The sequence below is a fragment of the Plecotus auritus genome, assembly GCF_963455305.1.
Source record: "Plecotus auritus genome assembly, chromosome: 7".
Lineage (NCBI taxonomy): Eukaryota > Metazoa > Chordata > Mammalia > Chiroptera > Vespertilionidae > Plecotus > Plecotus auritus.
The window spans coordinates 130,349,921-130,364,612 of NC_137774.1; the positions used below are offsets into that span (position 1 = coordinate 130,349,921).

Genomic DNA, 14,692 nt, shown 5'->3' on the forward strand with positions numbered 1-14,692 from the left:
CTTTCAGTGTATTTTAGTATAAAATGCCACTTATTGCTGCCATGATATAGAAGCTTTCCCGTAGCAATTTAGAGATACTACACACAAAAATTAACATTAACTTTACTCTCTGGAGTGTTTCTTGGCATAACTAATTATTACAAATTGGATCTATTCATTTCTAGGATTCAATCATCATTCTTTTTCAACAATATTTTTTGCACAGTATCTGGCAACTAATATATTCTACTGCAGATTTAGTTGGCATGATAATGGCAATTGATTTTAGTCAAAAATGATTACACGTATGTGCACAGTGAATGGAAATGTATTCTTTTACACGAGGTTAGTTCATGTGAAATGGCTGGATACACAGAACATGCATTCTTTTTAGCAGATTGGCTTGTTACCATCATTTGAATTATTATTGCCTTTTACCACTTAATGCTCAGAAACTTTTTCTTCGAAAGTGTGCACTGAAGTCTCTTCTGCTACATTAATATGCTTTTTCCAAAAACACGTTCCAAATGTACTCCATTAGACTATACTTGAAGAAAAGCAACACATGGATTAAACTCTACTGTATAAAAACAAACCCAAACACAAAAACCTCACCTAACACGAAACCCCCAATTTTTATTAAAATTTTTCTCATTAAAACACAAATAAAATCAACACTCCTAGCAGATAAATATAAAGACCAGAGCCACAAATTTATGAGGAGAAACAGTTTAAAATATGTTTTTAAACGGCAAATGCAAGTACTTTTACACTTTTTTGAAGCACATATATTATTCTGTAACAATTCTTGGATAATTGTCTTTATATTAATAGCTTATATTTATTAGAGTTTGAGTATTTTTCTAGAGTTGCCTGTTTCAAAATGTTCAAGAATCCAAATAACAGTTTAAAGTTTTACAAAATAATTGTGATAAATAGGTTACATATGAGCTACAACTTATGTTCAAGAATCTTAAGACCCAAAACCCTAAAATAATTACACATGAAAAGAAGACCGTCTACTTATGAAACATGAACTTAAGGAACGTTAGGACAAAGAAGGTACTGCCAGTAGTAGGAGATAACTGAGTCTTTTTCATATAGGAAAGTCAAACAAATTTCTGAGTGTTAAGTAAATTCTAGACTACTAGAAAGACTTGACAAATTCATATTTGCATGTGTGGGTTCAACAATAGGTTAATTCAGATGCTTACACCAACTTCAAAAACTACCCCAATTCTTCTAAGATTCTTTCTCATGTAGTCCTAAAAATATTTAAAAGCTCCCTAGCCATTTTAGCCTTCTGCCTTTCAAAGTACTCTGCATAGATGACGAGGCTACAGTCAACAGCACATCTACACACTGCCCTTAGCGCAAAATCAACATGACACTTAGGAGAAGGCGCTTGGTGAAACTGTGATGTGCCATATAAATGTGATGCACTATTATCCTTCCCTCCACAGACACCAGATACCACGCTAAGAGTATGGGACAAGGGCTTGGCAAGAAAGTGGGTCTTTCTGTAAACACAAAGTAGCTTAAATTAGAAAAAAAATTATGTTTATGATTTTTATTCTTCTGTACACAGTTTGAATTAATCTCTGAAAGTTGAATCTGCAACAGATAGACCAGGCAATGCAATATGAGCGTCCAGTTACTGAATTAACTACATGTGACAATCTGTTTTGCAATGAAGACGCAACATCTAATTCTAGGTAAACATTGTGGACTGGATAACTGGTACACATCTCTTATTCATTTGTCAAACTTAATTCTCTCTCAACATTACCAATGACTCCTATATCATATTTTCACCAACCTGAAGTATATTATAACTAAATTACAAAGGGATAAATGTTGTCCAGATTACTTGCTGATCATTTACAGATTAAATATAGAATGACAACAAAAATTCATCAGCCACCTTTGATCAATTTTATTCATAAAACAGTTCAAGTCATTTATAAAAAGTTGCATGTTATGACCATTTTACTCTATCTGAAGCACAACAAACTGAAGTGGCACAAAAGATAATATTGAAATGTTCAGAAGAAGAATTCTAAGTGTAGCCATGCTGTAAAGCATATTCATTAAAATAAAACTTATTTTGAACCAATACAGCCCTTAAAGTACTGATATTTTTTTTCTTTTTGTTGGTAGTGGCTAGGTGGTGATGGTTACTTTTGGATGCCATTGAAAATGTTATTTAAATGATGTTCCAGAAAACACCATTGCAGTAGACTTCTCAACATTATTAGCCTAGAGTAAAACGAAAATAAGTTCTACAAAATGAATAGTCTAAGATTTCTGGTTTACATATCATTACGTATCAATTATCCACTTTTGTGCTATAATAATAGGAAACCAGCTAAGAGCAGTGGAAAGATCATGGACTTTGAATGGGGCTGATCTAGTTCAAATCCCACTTTTCCATAATGTGTGTGGCTGTGAAACCCTTGGCAAATTAAAGAACCTCTCTCAAAAACGGGGAGAGTTGTACGTGCTGTATAGCCTTTTCATGACGATCAAATGAGACAGTCTATATGACCTAGTATAAAATTCATGCTTTCTATTCATTCATTTAAAAAAAACAGAAATCCTCTCTTGACTGACGGAGCTCAAATAAACACTAAATGAATACCCACTGAGTTAGAAGCATTGTGTGGACTACCTGAAGCAAGAAAATTGAATAAAGGTATAAATGGATAAGTGATATTGCATGAACTATGTGAAATGTTTATTAGAGCTATTTACTACTGACAAATTTTAAAGGCCTGACAAATTTTGATATTATCATAATAGCACTTATCAGTAAAAGATTTTTAAGAATATATTTTGTTTCTGTGTTTAAAACTAGATGTGTGACTATGGTACATATGACAAAACAATACTTGTGAGTAAAACGACAATGAATTTTTACACCACTAACGTGAAATTTTTCCATGGTGCAATTATACATTGTTTCTAAAACCCAGGAAAATAAAAGGAACATCTATAAAGCTTGAAAATGATCTATTCTTGCTTCCTTTGTCCCTCATTATGGACTCAATACTGTGTGCTGATCTACTGTTATGTGAACAATATAGAAATCTCCACTGATTTAACATCACAATAAAAGTTATATAGATATACATATGTTAAGACCAAGGGACTGTTTCCACATTTGGAAACAGATTTATCAATGTTGTGACCTTACCTGGTAAATAGACTGCTGTGCCTTCCACTGACTCTTCATTCATGTCAATCAGGAAGCTGGTTTCATTAGAAGTTTCCAGAAGGTAAAGCGGTGGTGTTGGAAGTGAAATCTTTAACTCTGCAGTACGCACTGTTGCCTGATTGTTGGAATCAAGAATTCTTGTTGACACTTGCTGTCCCCATGCTGCCACTGTGGAATCCTGCCCTCTGGTCAAAGCTGCCTGCGTTTCAGAGTTTATTTCCAGAGAAGGAACCGTGGGCTTCTCAAAAGTCTGTGGACTGGGCTGAGGCACCACACCTGCCCCAGTCCCAGTGGTTGCAGAAGCGGAAGTAGGGTGTGGCCCCAGTGTAGCACCTTCTGACTTAATTTCACCTGCAGCTGTGACAATGGTTTCAGCCTCAGAGGTTCCCACACTAGAAAATACTTTGGTTGTTTCTCCAGAAAGTTGAACATTGGTTTTGTTTGGGGAATCTTGGAGAATCTCAGATCCTTCTTCAACAATTAGTTCTGTGGGAAAAGCTTCCATTTGTTCTAAAAAGTTAGGTTTAGTTTCGTCTTCTGAAGATTCTGACTCTGTGTCAGGAGGTGAGAATGGAGGCCCAGTTATGTGAATGTACTCTTCACTTGATGGTTGGAAAGTTACCTCAATATTTGTCAATTTTCCTGGGGACGTTTGCCATGTGCCAGCATCTACACCAGGCAGAGCACTTGGCTGGGGGCTCTCTGTGTGTTCAGACGCTCCACTGCCTACGGGCACAGTGAACGGAGATGATGTCTCAGGGGACAGCTTCACAAAGGCCAACGCTGGTGATGTTGTATCTGTGTAATCTGGGGGGTTCGATCCTTCCATCACATGAGGTGCTTCTGTTAAACTCTGAGCCGTGAGGTGGACAGTACCAATACTTACATTGGGTGTAGAATCTATTAGTGCCTCCCCAGCTCCTGAAGACAATTCTGGCTGAAAAGAAGGACTAACATATTTCTTCTCTTCATACTCTTCCTGTGTCCTTTCCAAATGACCCAATGTTGATATTACTTCACTTTGGTCTGCAATAGCTTGACCATCAGACAAAGTGCTTGATTCAAAGATGTCTTCCAGGGCTTTAGCTTCAGTTTTTGGTTCTTCAATATTTGGGTGAACTGTGGCAGACTTACTAGGAATGGGCAGGGATGTTGCTGTGGGAAGAAAAATATCTAATTCTGTTTCTGTGCTTGGGATGGGGATCCCAGTTGTGAAGATAAAGCCCATGTGACTGAACTGGCTTCTGTCTTCAGAAGTTGTGGATTCATTATGTGCTGCCTGAGTGTAGCCAGCCAGAAGAGCGTCACCAGAACCTTCAAATGGTTCCACAGTTAAGGATAGGTTGGCAGCTGCCTCGTGCTTCTCTTGAATTTGAGCGCTGTCTTCATTATTGACCTGTGGTCCTGACGGTGTCTCTGGGTCTATGTCTGTTTGCATTCCAAGGATGTCTTCATACATGGGTTTAGTGTGATCAATATCTATGATAGTATTTTTATCTGACGTGAGCTCAGGTAGAATTTCAAGTATGGTACTCTCCGTAATTGTCAATAACAAATCCTTGTCCTCTTTGTCCAGATCTATAATAATATTTTCAGTGGCTTTTTTTCTGTCAGGTTTTAAGGTGGAATCCTCAAATTCCCCCAAGTGGTGGTGGAAACTATCTGCACCCTCGGTGGACCTCTTATATGGCACTGTGTTGGACACTGTGATAGTTGGATCTGGGGAGCTTTCATTCTGCTCTAGACGAAGAGGTGGCACCATTGAGCCTGTTGGGAACCCGTCAACAGTAATGGTTTTAGCACTTGGATCCTCAGGATGTTTCTCCAGGGGCCTATTAGGAACAAATGTGGTGCTTCCTTTTCTGGTTGCCTGAGTAGTTCCAGAAGTGTGGACTAAATCAACTATATCCAGTTCTCCAGATCCTTCTCCGGAATATTCATGAAACAAGTCAGATGGTTTTGTTGTGGGTGTAACAGATCCTTTGGCCATTCCAATACCAGAAGTTCTAGCCAGAAAGTCAGTAGAAGAGGTTGCTGTTTCTCTAGTTTCTGCTACTGAAGAATTCTTGTTAGAGATTTGCTCAGTGGTAGGTTGTGGTTGAGTATTCTGAATTTCTTCTTCCCAACTCTGAGTCTGATTTTGAGGCTGTTCAGTGTCTGTAGAGAAGGAGAGAGTTGCTAAAGACGGTCCTTCCGTTCTGGTGTCCCTTAAAATTTCTAGTAAAGTTGTGTTGGATGCTGTCTCACTATATTCAGAGATGTTGTCTGTTTTAGAAATGAGTGGTCCAACTTCATTTGCCACATTTTCCATTCCCTCATCGTCTTCAATGGTATCACTTGAGATGCTAGTTTCTAAGCTGTCCACTTGAGAAGCCTTGGGATATAATGTGCTAATGATTTGTTCCATTTCAGTAAAATTCACTGACACTGTGGTAGGCAAAACTTCTTCTCCTGATCCCAGGCCAGAAAATAAACTAGTATCTGACTCTTTAATTATTGGCTTCATAGCTTTGGGGAAGGGTTTTATATTTTCTTCCTCTTTGATTGATGAATCTGTAACTATACTTCCAGCTAGTATAGATTCAGTCACTGAGGTAGTCGCCAAGAAAAAATGGGATTTTTCAGTAAATTCAGGGAGAGTAGTGTAGGGTTCCAAACCCTTTGCTCCTGGATCTGGATTAGACATGTCAACTACGGAAACGCCTTCCTTTTCCATTTCTTCATCAGCATCATAAGTTTTCTTTGTTGTTAGTATAGAGTAATCTGTGGTTTGAAATTCAGTTTCATAAAAAATTGTTTGTTCTGGTGCAACAGAGCTTTGGGGGGATTCAAAAGATTTTTGTTCTTGAATCTTTTCCTCTGATGTTGTTTTGATTTCAATTTCTTGTCCTACAGTATTAACTCCTTGCCTGGACCACAGTTTGGTTGGCTCTGTCATCTGGGAAAAGTCCATTGAAACTGTGCCATCAACCTTCACATCCTCCTTTTCTGTTAGAGCTCCAGTACCTTCAGCTTCTGCTCTTGGTAAACTGGTGGCTCTCTTATCAGCTTCTTGAATAGTACCTTCTTCTCCCAATACTTGGTCAATAAATGGAGATTCTGTACCAAAAACATTTCCCACAGCACTGGGAAACACTTGGTCAGCAGAGCTACCGACTGAGACCACTTGATCACCTGAGCCCTCACCTGAGGCTGTGAACTCTTCCCAAGGGAAGGCTGAAGTGCTGACAAAGGTGCCACCAGGTCCTTCTGAGTCAGCTGTGTGATTGATGTGGCCTGAAGTAGGGATTAACAATGGTGAAATCTGTGTATCTTTAAATGCTGCATCCCCAGAGCCTTCCATCATTACTGTTTCTTCTTTTGTTACGATTTTAGAAACCGTTGAGTATTCTCTGACGTCACCACTGAAGTCTTCCTCCAAAGGAAAATCTGTAGAGAAACCCTTTATTTCTGTCCCATGATTTGATTCAACTGAAACCTCTGATATAAGGCTTTCCTTGGATGTTTGGCTTATAACTTCAGTAACCTCTCTGTCCATTACATTACTCAAATCTAGTCCTGGTGGCTCAAAAGGGAATATAGTTTCCACACGGGGAGACACAGTACTAGCTATTTCCTTTTTAATTTGAATTTCAGGCTCTACTTTTAATGAAAATGAAGGAACAGTGGTGGTTGCTGGGTCAGTGGCAGCTTCTCTTGAGCCCTGCTCCATAGAGAGAGAGACGGGGCTACCTGGCACAGTGGCCTGCCCTTCCTGAACCCCAGGTTGACTGCTACTGCTGGTCTTGGTGGTCTGTGTCCCCAGATTGTCTAAAACATCTGTTTCTGGAAAGAAACGATTAGAACTTGTCATTTCCCTTTCAGACTGTGTGGGTGTTGTTAAGGACATAACACTGTTCCTGGTAGCAGATGCTGAATCACTAGATGTAGCTTCATTTGCGTATTCTAATGCAGAGGATAAAACTAACTGGTCTGATCTCTGTGTAGGCATATGTAGCTGAACTGTAGAAGCTGTAGTTCCCTCCTCCTCACCTTTCCTTTGCTTTCCCTCAAGAGACGTACTAAAAGCCCACTCAAAGGTGTCTGTTTCCTCTACAAATTTTGTGGGCACTACTTCTGTAGAAGGTTGTTCAGAAACCAAGTAAACGGCTGTTACAGGGACATCAAAAAGGTTGTCTGTGATCATTGTTTTGCCAGTGTCTAAAGTAACCAGTGTACTGGTAGTATTTCTCTGTGATGAATGGGTTATCACAGTGAACATTTGATCTTTATCTTCTTCTTCCCCAGAGCCTTCTGGAATCAGAATTGAAGGATTCCCAGAGAGCTCTACAATTTGTCCAGGGGTTATTCCTACCCAGTTTTCCACAGTGGTCAATGGGTCAGCAGGCCTGGGGTTTCCTGTTAATGTGACTGATACTTCCTCCAAAACGTTTGCTGACATAGAACTTAAACCTGTACTTGGAATATAGGTGATAGGAGTAGTTTTTTCTGCCTCTTCACCAAGTGTTACTTCTGTGGTCCTTGAAAAGATCGTTTCTGGGGATTCTTGGTTGATGTCAGTATCTCCTGAAGACTCTTCAGAAGAGGTGGGTACAGGTTCAGTATGTTCAAGCACCAGACTATCACGCTCAGGCTCAGGACCTTTATCTGAGACTGATTCTGGTCCCTCTGTGGCTTGGCCCTTGTGTGATGGGACTGTGGGGGAAATATCAGGCTCACCACTTGAAAAATGTTCTGGTGTTTCAGGGTAAGTCTCAGGCTTCCATGTCATTTCAAGCGGTTCCGTTATTTCTTTAGATTCACTTGGTTGCACAGCAGTAGATGATTCCGTTTCAGACATGGGAAACTCAGGGGTGTCACTCTCACTGCTGTCTGAAAAATTCTGAGAAGGTGCAACACTTTCAAACTGGCCACGCCTAGCTTCTGCCGCCTCTGGGTCCTTGGGCACAGTGGTGACTAGGTGTTTCCCATTTATATACTGCACTGATGGGGTGGTCGTGACGTCAGTAGCATTTGCACAGTCTTCATCTTCCTCCTCGTCTTCTTCACTGTGGTATATATCTATGTCAATTAACTCAGGTAAAATGGCAGCAATTAGGTCGTGCTCTGAATCTGTTTCTTCACTACAAGGTTCATCTTCTTTAGATTCTGAATCTATTGGATGACCAATTACACTCAAATCACTCATTCGACCTGAAAAAAACAAAGAGTTTTCACAATACTTAAATAGAACAGTTGGCAGCGTATGACAGAAGAAACTGATAGCAAGGCTGGCAGATCACTCACACACAAGGGAGGATTCAAATCTTTTCACATTAAGTACAATCACCCTTCTACACGTAATTATCAGTCTTCAGATTCGCTGTTTTACATTAACAATGGGAAAAATAAATCCAACTTAAGATGATAGAAACAGGGTATGAAAACTCTTTAACACATTTAACAACGCAGCGTCGTAAAATGAGACAAGAAAGCACATATATACATTGTAATCGTGACATGTGGAAATTCATCTTTGTGTGAACTGAAAAAAAAAAAAGAAAAATTTCACCAAATCATACAGAAAACGTAATTGATTATTGTCCTTCATGTAAAGGGATGCACAGACACCCTTACTCAATGAGGAAATGAGAAGAGATTGCTTCTGGCCTCTTGTCATGATTTGTCCTAAAGAAGACCTTTTAGAAAATTAGAGGCGATGTTTCTTTCTAGCCCTTTCACAGTGCAGTGACCACCCCTCTCAAAGCAAGTGAAACTGGACTTAGCTGCCTAAGCGCAGCCACCTCCCAGACACAAGGGCGGGAAGCCTGGGATGGGGCGCCGTGTGCATGCACACAGATAGTTCCCGAAAGCACAAGAGAGGAAGAGCCCTCCACACTTTTACACCTTTATCCTTCATGCCATGACAGATAATGGGTCTATTATAGTTCTTTTTAAAACATTTCCTCCAAAGGAAGTTTAAGGGTCACATCTAAACATTTGAACTAGCATAATTTAATAACAGATGTCCTTAGAACATTCCCTAGATCACAAATTGCCATAGGGTACAAACTACTCAGCCTGGTTAACTTTTCTGCCTCCAGAAATACACCAGCAAAGGTCCTTGTCTAAGCACCAGGAAGGAGGGAATTCTGGGCCCTCACTCTCATTAGAGTGGAATTCAGTTGTCCTGGGAAAGGGCCCTGTCCCTACAGCTGCCCTACTCCTAGCATCACAGCCACTTGCAAAGGTGCCCATGGGTGCATTGACCCATGCAGAAGACAGAGTAAAGCAAGGAGGATTGCACAGTCTCACTTCCAACCCCCAGAAATACTGTTGCAAAATTATTTTCAGCCTGGCCCTGATCCATGCCACAAATGCTCAGGCTGAACCTGAGAAGCTTACAGGGGAAAAAATGATGACGGAGCCACACCTATCCCCATCGGTAAGGAGACTGTTCCTGTTGTAAGACGCTGCTCCCTTCTGCATATGAAAGATCAACATCTAGCATTTACTGACAGTCAGAAAAGAAAAGCCCAGTCGAGAGGGAACCAATATTGCTTGTATTCTTTATACATCAACATAAACACAGACATATATGAATTATCAATAAAAACTCTACAAAATCTCTCCTGTTTTTAACTATGGTTTGTAAAAAAAAAAAAAAAAAAAAAAAAAGGCACAAGACCTTTATGTAACTAGAAGACATCTACTATATTTACATTTATCCCTTTCACTCCAATAAAAACAAAAAAAGAAAACTTCTCTGTATCCCATCTTCACTGTATGATCTCCATAAAATACTATTGTGTAGGTTTGGCTTACTCTTACCCCAATTACACATCCTTCCTCATTAACTGTCACATATTACAGTTCATTTCTTATATCTCAATCCCATTCCACACCATACATCCAGTCTTTCAACTATGTAAGTGAAGGCTTACGGATATTCAAATAAGTGAAAAAATATTTCATCCATATAAGAAGTGAAGTCAATGCATAACACTAGTATATTATAAAAATATAAAAGGAATACAGATGATTTCTGCCATAGTTGTTGCAACTACTCTTCACTGCCAAACAAGAAAATGACTAAATGCCTTACCTTTTTCCAAAAAAGCATAATCAACTGAGTAAGATCGTTCAATACTGCGTCACTAATGTTACAGTGATCTCATAGTGCCTCATATGTATATGTTTTAAAAGAGGACCAATAAAATTTTCAGGTAATAACACTTTAAATGACTTGTTGTAAAGCCTACCTTTTCACTATGAAAAGCGGAATGAGAGAGAAATAGGCACACGTGTGAGAGAGAATACATTTTAAATGCCTTTTGTAGGAATTAATCTCTTGAAATACTACATCAATAATTTTATCTAATCATCAAATTGAGTAGTCTCTCACTGCTAAACTATTTGAACATAGTTGTATTACACTATTTTGTACTTTATAGATTTAACTGGAGCCTCAAAAACATGCCTGTCTTCATGTTTATACCTTTATTTAGGTATAAATAAAGCTAGAATTCACATTAAGTATCACACCACAGGCACTAAATTCACACATTAACTTTCATTTGAATACAGAAAGAATTTTAAATAAGAAACATAGGTCTGTGTCAAGAATACAAAGAATCCCCACCACATTCTGTACCTTTTTATCAATAAAGGAGATAAAACTAATCAGCCACGCTATTCCAGCCAAATGCAAGGATCAATAAAAAAATAACTATTCAATATTGTTTATTTGTAAACTCTTGGGCCAGGAATAGGAAAACTTATTATTATATAATTTGTATGGGTTTCTAAATAAATTCCTTACATTTAAAAATAATATTTAAGAAAACAAAACATATAAACATATACCATGGATGTCTTGGTGAATAATTATAGAGGAGGTTCCATCAACTATGATGTTGGTAGCTCTAAAAATAAGTAGAGTGGAGAAAAGCAGAGAGAAAATACTAAGGTTGCCAGTGTGTCAAATGTCAACTTGTCAAAGAAACTGACACATCATTATGATGTTTGCCTAAACGTTTTACCAAAGAATGAATAACTTTTAAAAAAGGTGTTTTTCTAGAAGAACTCTAATTGAGAATAAACAACTTATATAATAATTTGATTGGCTATCAACTCTTATTAATTCAATTAAATAAAGACCCTGGCATTCACTTTACATTCTCTACTTTTAGCTCCAATGAACAAAGTATAACATTCCTTGAGTCCATTTTCCACTTGGATCATGAATCCTAACATTTCTAATTATTCATAAAACTATAAAGATTTCCCCTAGCACATAAGCATCATATCAGAATATTTCACCAAAGACTCAGTTGTTAGGTGCAGTATATTCCATTTCCTAATCTGAATAAATATCACAATATTTCAATCACAGTAATATAAACATTGCATATTCATAAACACACTCAGCTTCATACTGGTTTTGCACACAATTTTAATTACTACCAAAACCATGCATGCCACCCAACTGTATCATCTCTTCAGGAGCCAATTGATTGCACAAAATTTACTGAGTACCTCTTATCTACCAGATGGTATAGCAGACACTTGCCTACCAACTTTATAGAGACCTAAGACTTCCAAGGTATCTTCCAACTCTCTCTCGCCCTCTCTGCTCTCTCGGGAACAAATGCTCTTCCCAATAGGTTAGAGAAAGGACCTTACTAAACTCTTTTCACCCTATTTTAAAAGGGAACGTTTGAGTGTACATATTGCAAATGTTCCAAACATTACATTTAAATTATAATTTCTTTTTCCATCTGTCTCCAAAGTATCAGATCTCACTTGCCTTTACAATAGTAGAAAACACTGAATCATTTTAAGCTCTTTTATCTTATTCTTCTCACTCTACCATGAAGTTGGCAATGACTAAAGAACTATCAGCACATCATAATAGTGATTGAAAAGAACAGATTTATTTTAAAAAGTGCTCATTTGATATGTTACAAAAATGTTCCATTTAGAAATTCTTCAATAAAAGAGGTAAAATGAGAGCTGAAATTATTTTGTGTCCTTTTTCTTAAAGGAATATTCTCACAATTAAGCGACAAGTATTCATGGTTTAAGTACGTTTTGTCAACTTCCAAATGCTTTCATTGGATTTCTTAATATTGGTTTGAGGGCGAGGGAACTGCTGATTGCCTAGGGCTTTGAAGTTAATTTTTTTCTGCCAACAGATTCTCTACAGGTCAATTTATATTTTATTACCTCAGTATAGCCAATTTGTTCTCATGCTTTTAAAAATTTAAAATTATGAAATCTGTCTAGTGGAGACAGGTGAATTCTTTCTGCCACTGGTCTCCTGTCATTGCCACCTTACGTCTATCCCCTACTCCTATTTACTCTCCTTTGTTTATTCATCTGCTGAAATTACTTCTTCATCCCCGTCTTATCACTACACCTCCCACCCACCACACACATTATCCGAAAGCTCCAAGAGCTATAATTATTGCAAACTAGCAAAGTTTCTTTGTAGGGTGTGGCAGGAGGGGGGGGGCACCTGTGGTATTGTAAAAGCAGGTATATCATTGAATATTGTGATCTGCTCTCCGTTATACTAACAGTGCACCCTAACAGAGTAATTAACGTTCCCACCTCTTGGGTGAACAAGTTCTTATAAAAGACTGCTGTATTTTAGAATTTTATTCTAAGAGTAATATAACTTTTATTTGGATTTCAAGAGTTAAACCACAGAACTCTACACAGTGTATGTATAATCTTTTCTATGTTTATATTGAGTGTATTTTAACAGCTTGACTTGAATATACTGGTACCACGGTTAATAGATTTTTTTAGTACCCTTTCACACAAAGCTTTATTGCTAGCTGACCTCAAATTATTCAGCAAGTATTTTGAAGTACTTCATGGTAGAGTTTTGTAGACATAGCACAAGTCTGCCAGTCATACTGTTAGCAGACACAAAACATAGTCGCTAAGATGCATAGGCAGCTGGCTAAAGTTCATGTTCTCTTCAGGGGATTTTACAATTTAAGTTTAAGAGCTTTCAATTAAATGTAAGCATATAGCAATCTACTCAGCAGAAATATATTAGTATCACATTTCTTTATTAAAATTGATTTTATTTTAATGAGCAACAAAAAAGATTTTGTTTCTTTATTTTAAAAATACAACAGACAGCCATACTGCAGTGTGTGAGAAATACTCACAGCATTTAAATAGAAAAAGCTTGAAGTTCTTTAATAAGTTTGGATACATACCTATAGATCCAAAAACCAGTCTGAAACAAATGCTTCTATTTCATTCATATTTGAGATGTTCTTAATTAAAATAAAAACAAACTGGCTTCATATGAAGCAAAGAAAACCACCTAATGTGAATTTCAACCAGATTATCTCAGACATCCTTTCCTCAACATTTTCAAAATTTGAGACACTCAAAATGGTGCCAACTCAGGATATAAAAAATTTTGACATTAGTAATCAAGATATAAATACCCTCACAAAATTTTATCAGATATTTTTGCACCTTTAATCACTATAATGATTGGAAATCATGTGGTACTATAGCAATATTCAATCTCCCTAGCGGAGAGAGAGACTGAACTAAAGGTTGGGAGATCAGTAATGGATTATGTGACCCATCTCTCTCTGTTACCTCTGCTAGCCGAGGTATGCTTGGTGTGCCACCTAAGCATGTTATCGTACACTGACAGCCCCCTTCTTGCTGAGTGAGAAGCTCAATATTTCTCAACTTATCAGGAATTACACCCAGAAAGGGTAAAATATAAGTATGAGCAATATAAGCATTTCTGATGACCTTATTCTTTCGAGGCAAACATATTATGGGGATGATAAATGGGAATCCTCTCTTTTCCCAACTTCAGATAATTCTCTAATAAAGCTGTTCCCCTCAAGCGGAAAGAATGTGTTTGGATACAGCCATCCGGTCTAAGTGTGTTTAAGGAGATATCTCTGAGTGTGAGCTTGGGCTTATAGGAACGGCCCAAGCCACTTCATAACTTCCAATTAAAGAGTAAGGGCTTTGCTGGAGAGCATAATCAAGTAATTTTGGGACCTTCAAGCATTTCTGAACAACAGGACAAAGAGCTACATGAAAGGGAAGTGAGCCACATTATTTGGTTTTTAAATGTTTCCTTAAAAGCAGAACAAATAAAAAATAATCAACCAAGGGCAGTACTTTTCATATCTTTTTCACTTTAGTTATCTAGCATGGTCAAAGCCAGTTACAGTTGATAGATAGATAATAGATAGATAGATAGATAGATAATTACCAGATATCCTAACACCAGAAAAATGCTTTGGTCAGATTCATGGGTTTATAATTTAAATAAAAACTTTGACTAATATAAAATAACTGCTGCTTATAAATAAATACAGGGGGGGGGGCAAAGTAGGTTTATAGTTGTGAGTACTAAAAAACACAGAGTTTATTATTGTATTATTACTTATTAATTATTATATTTTCTATTGGAACAACTGTAAACCTATTTTTGCCCCATCATTTATACTAGTATAT

At 37.6% G+C, this 14,692-nt stretch overlaps 1 protein-coding gene across 3 annotated transcripts in view; it reads right to left on the bottom strand.

Annotated features, from left to right (window-relative positions):
- Positions 1 to 14,692, bottom strand: part of VCAN (versican) — a gene marked incomplete at its 5' end in the record, with an annotated part of 106,547 nt that overhangs the window by 33,074 nt on the left and 58,781 nt on the right. For all 3 annotated transcript variants that reach the window (XM_080679276.1, XM_080679278.1, XM_080679277.1), the window contains one exon: positions 3,176 to 8,389. In XM_080679276.1, coding sequence (XP_080535402.1) covers positions 3,176 to 8,389 — 5,214 coding nt within the window. The remainder of the gene's footprint in view (positions 1 to 3,175; positions 8,390 to 14,692) is intronic.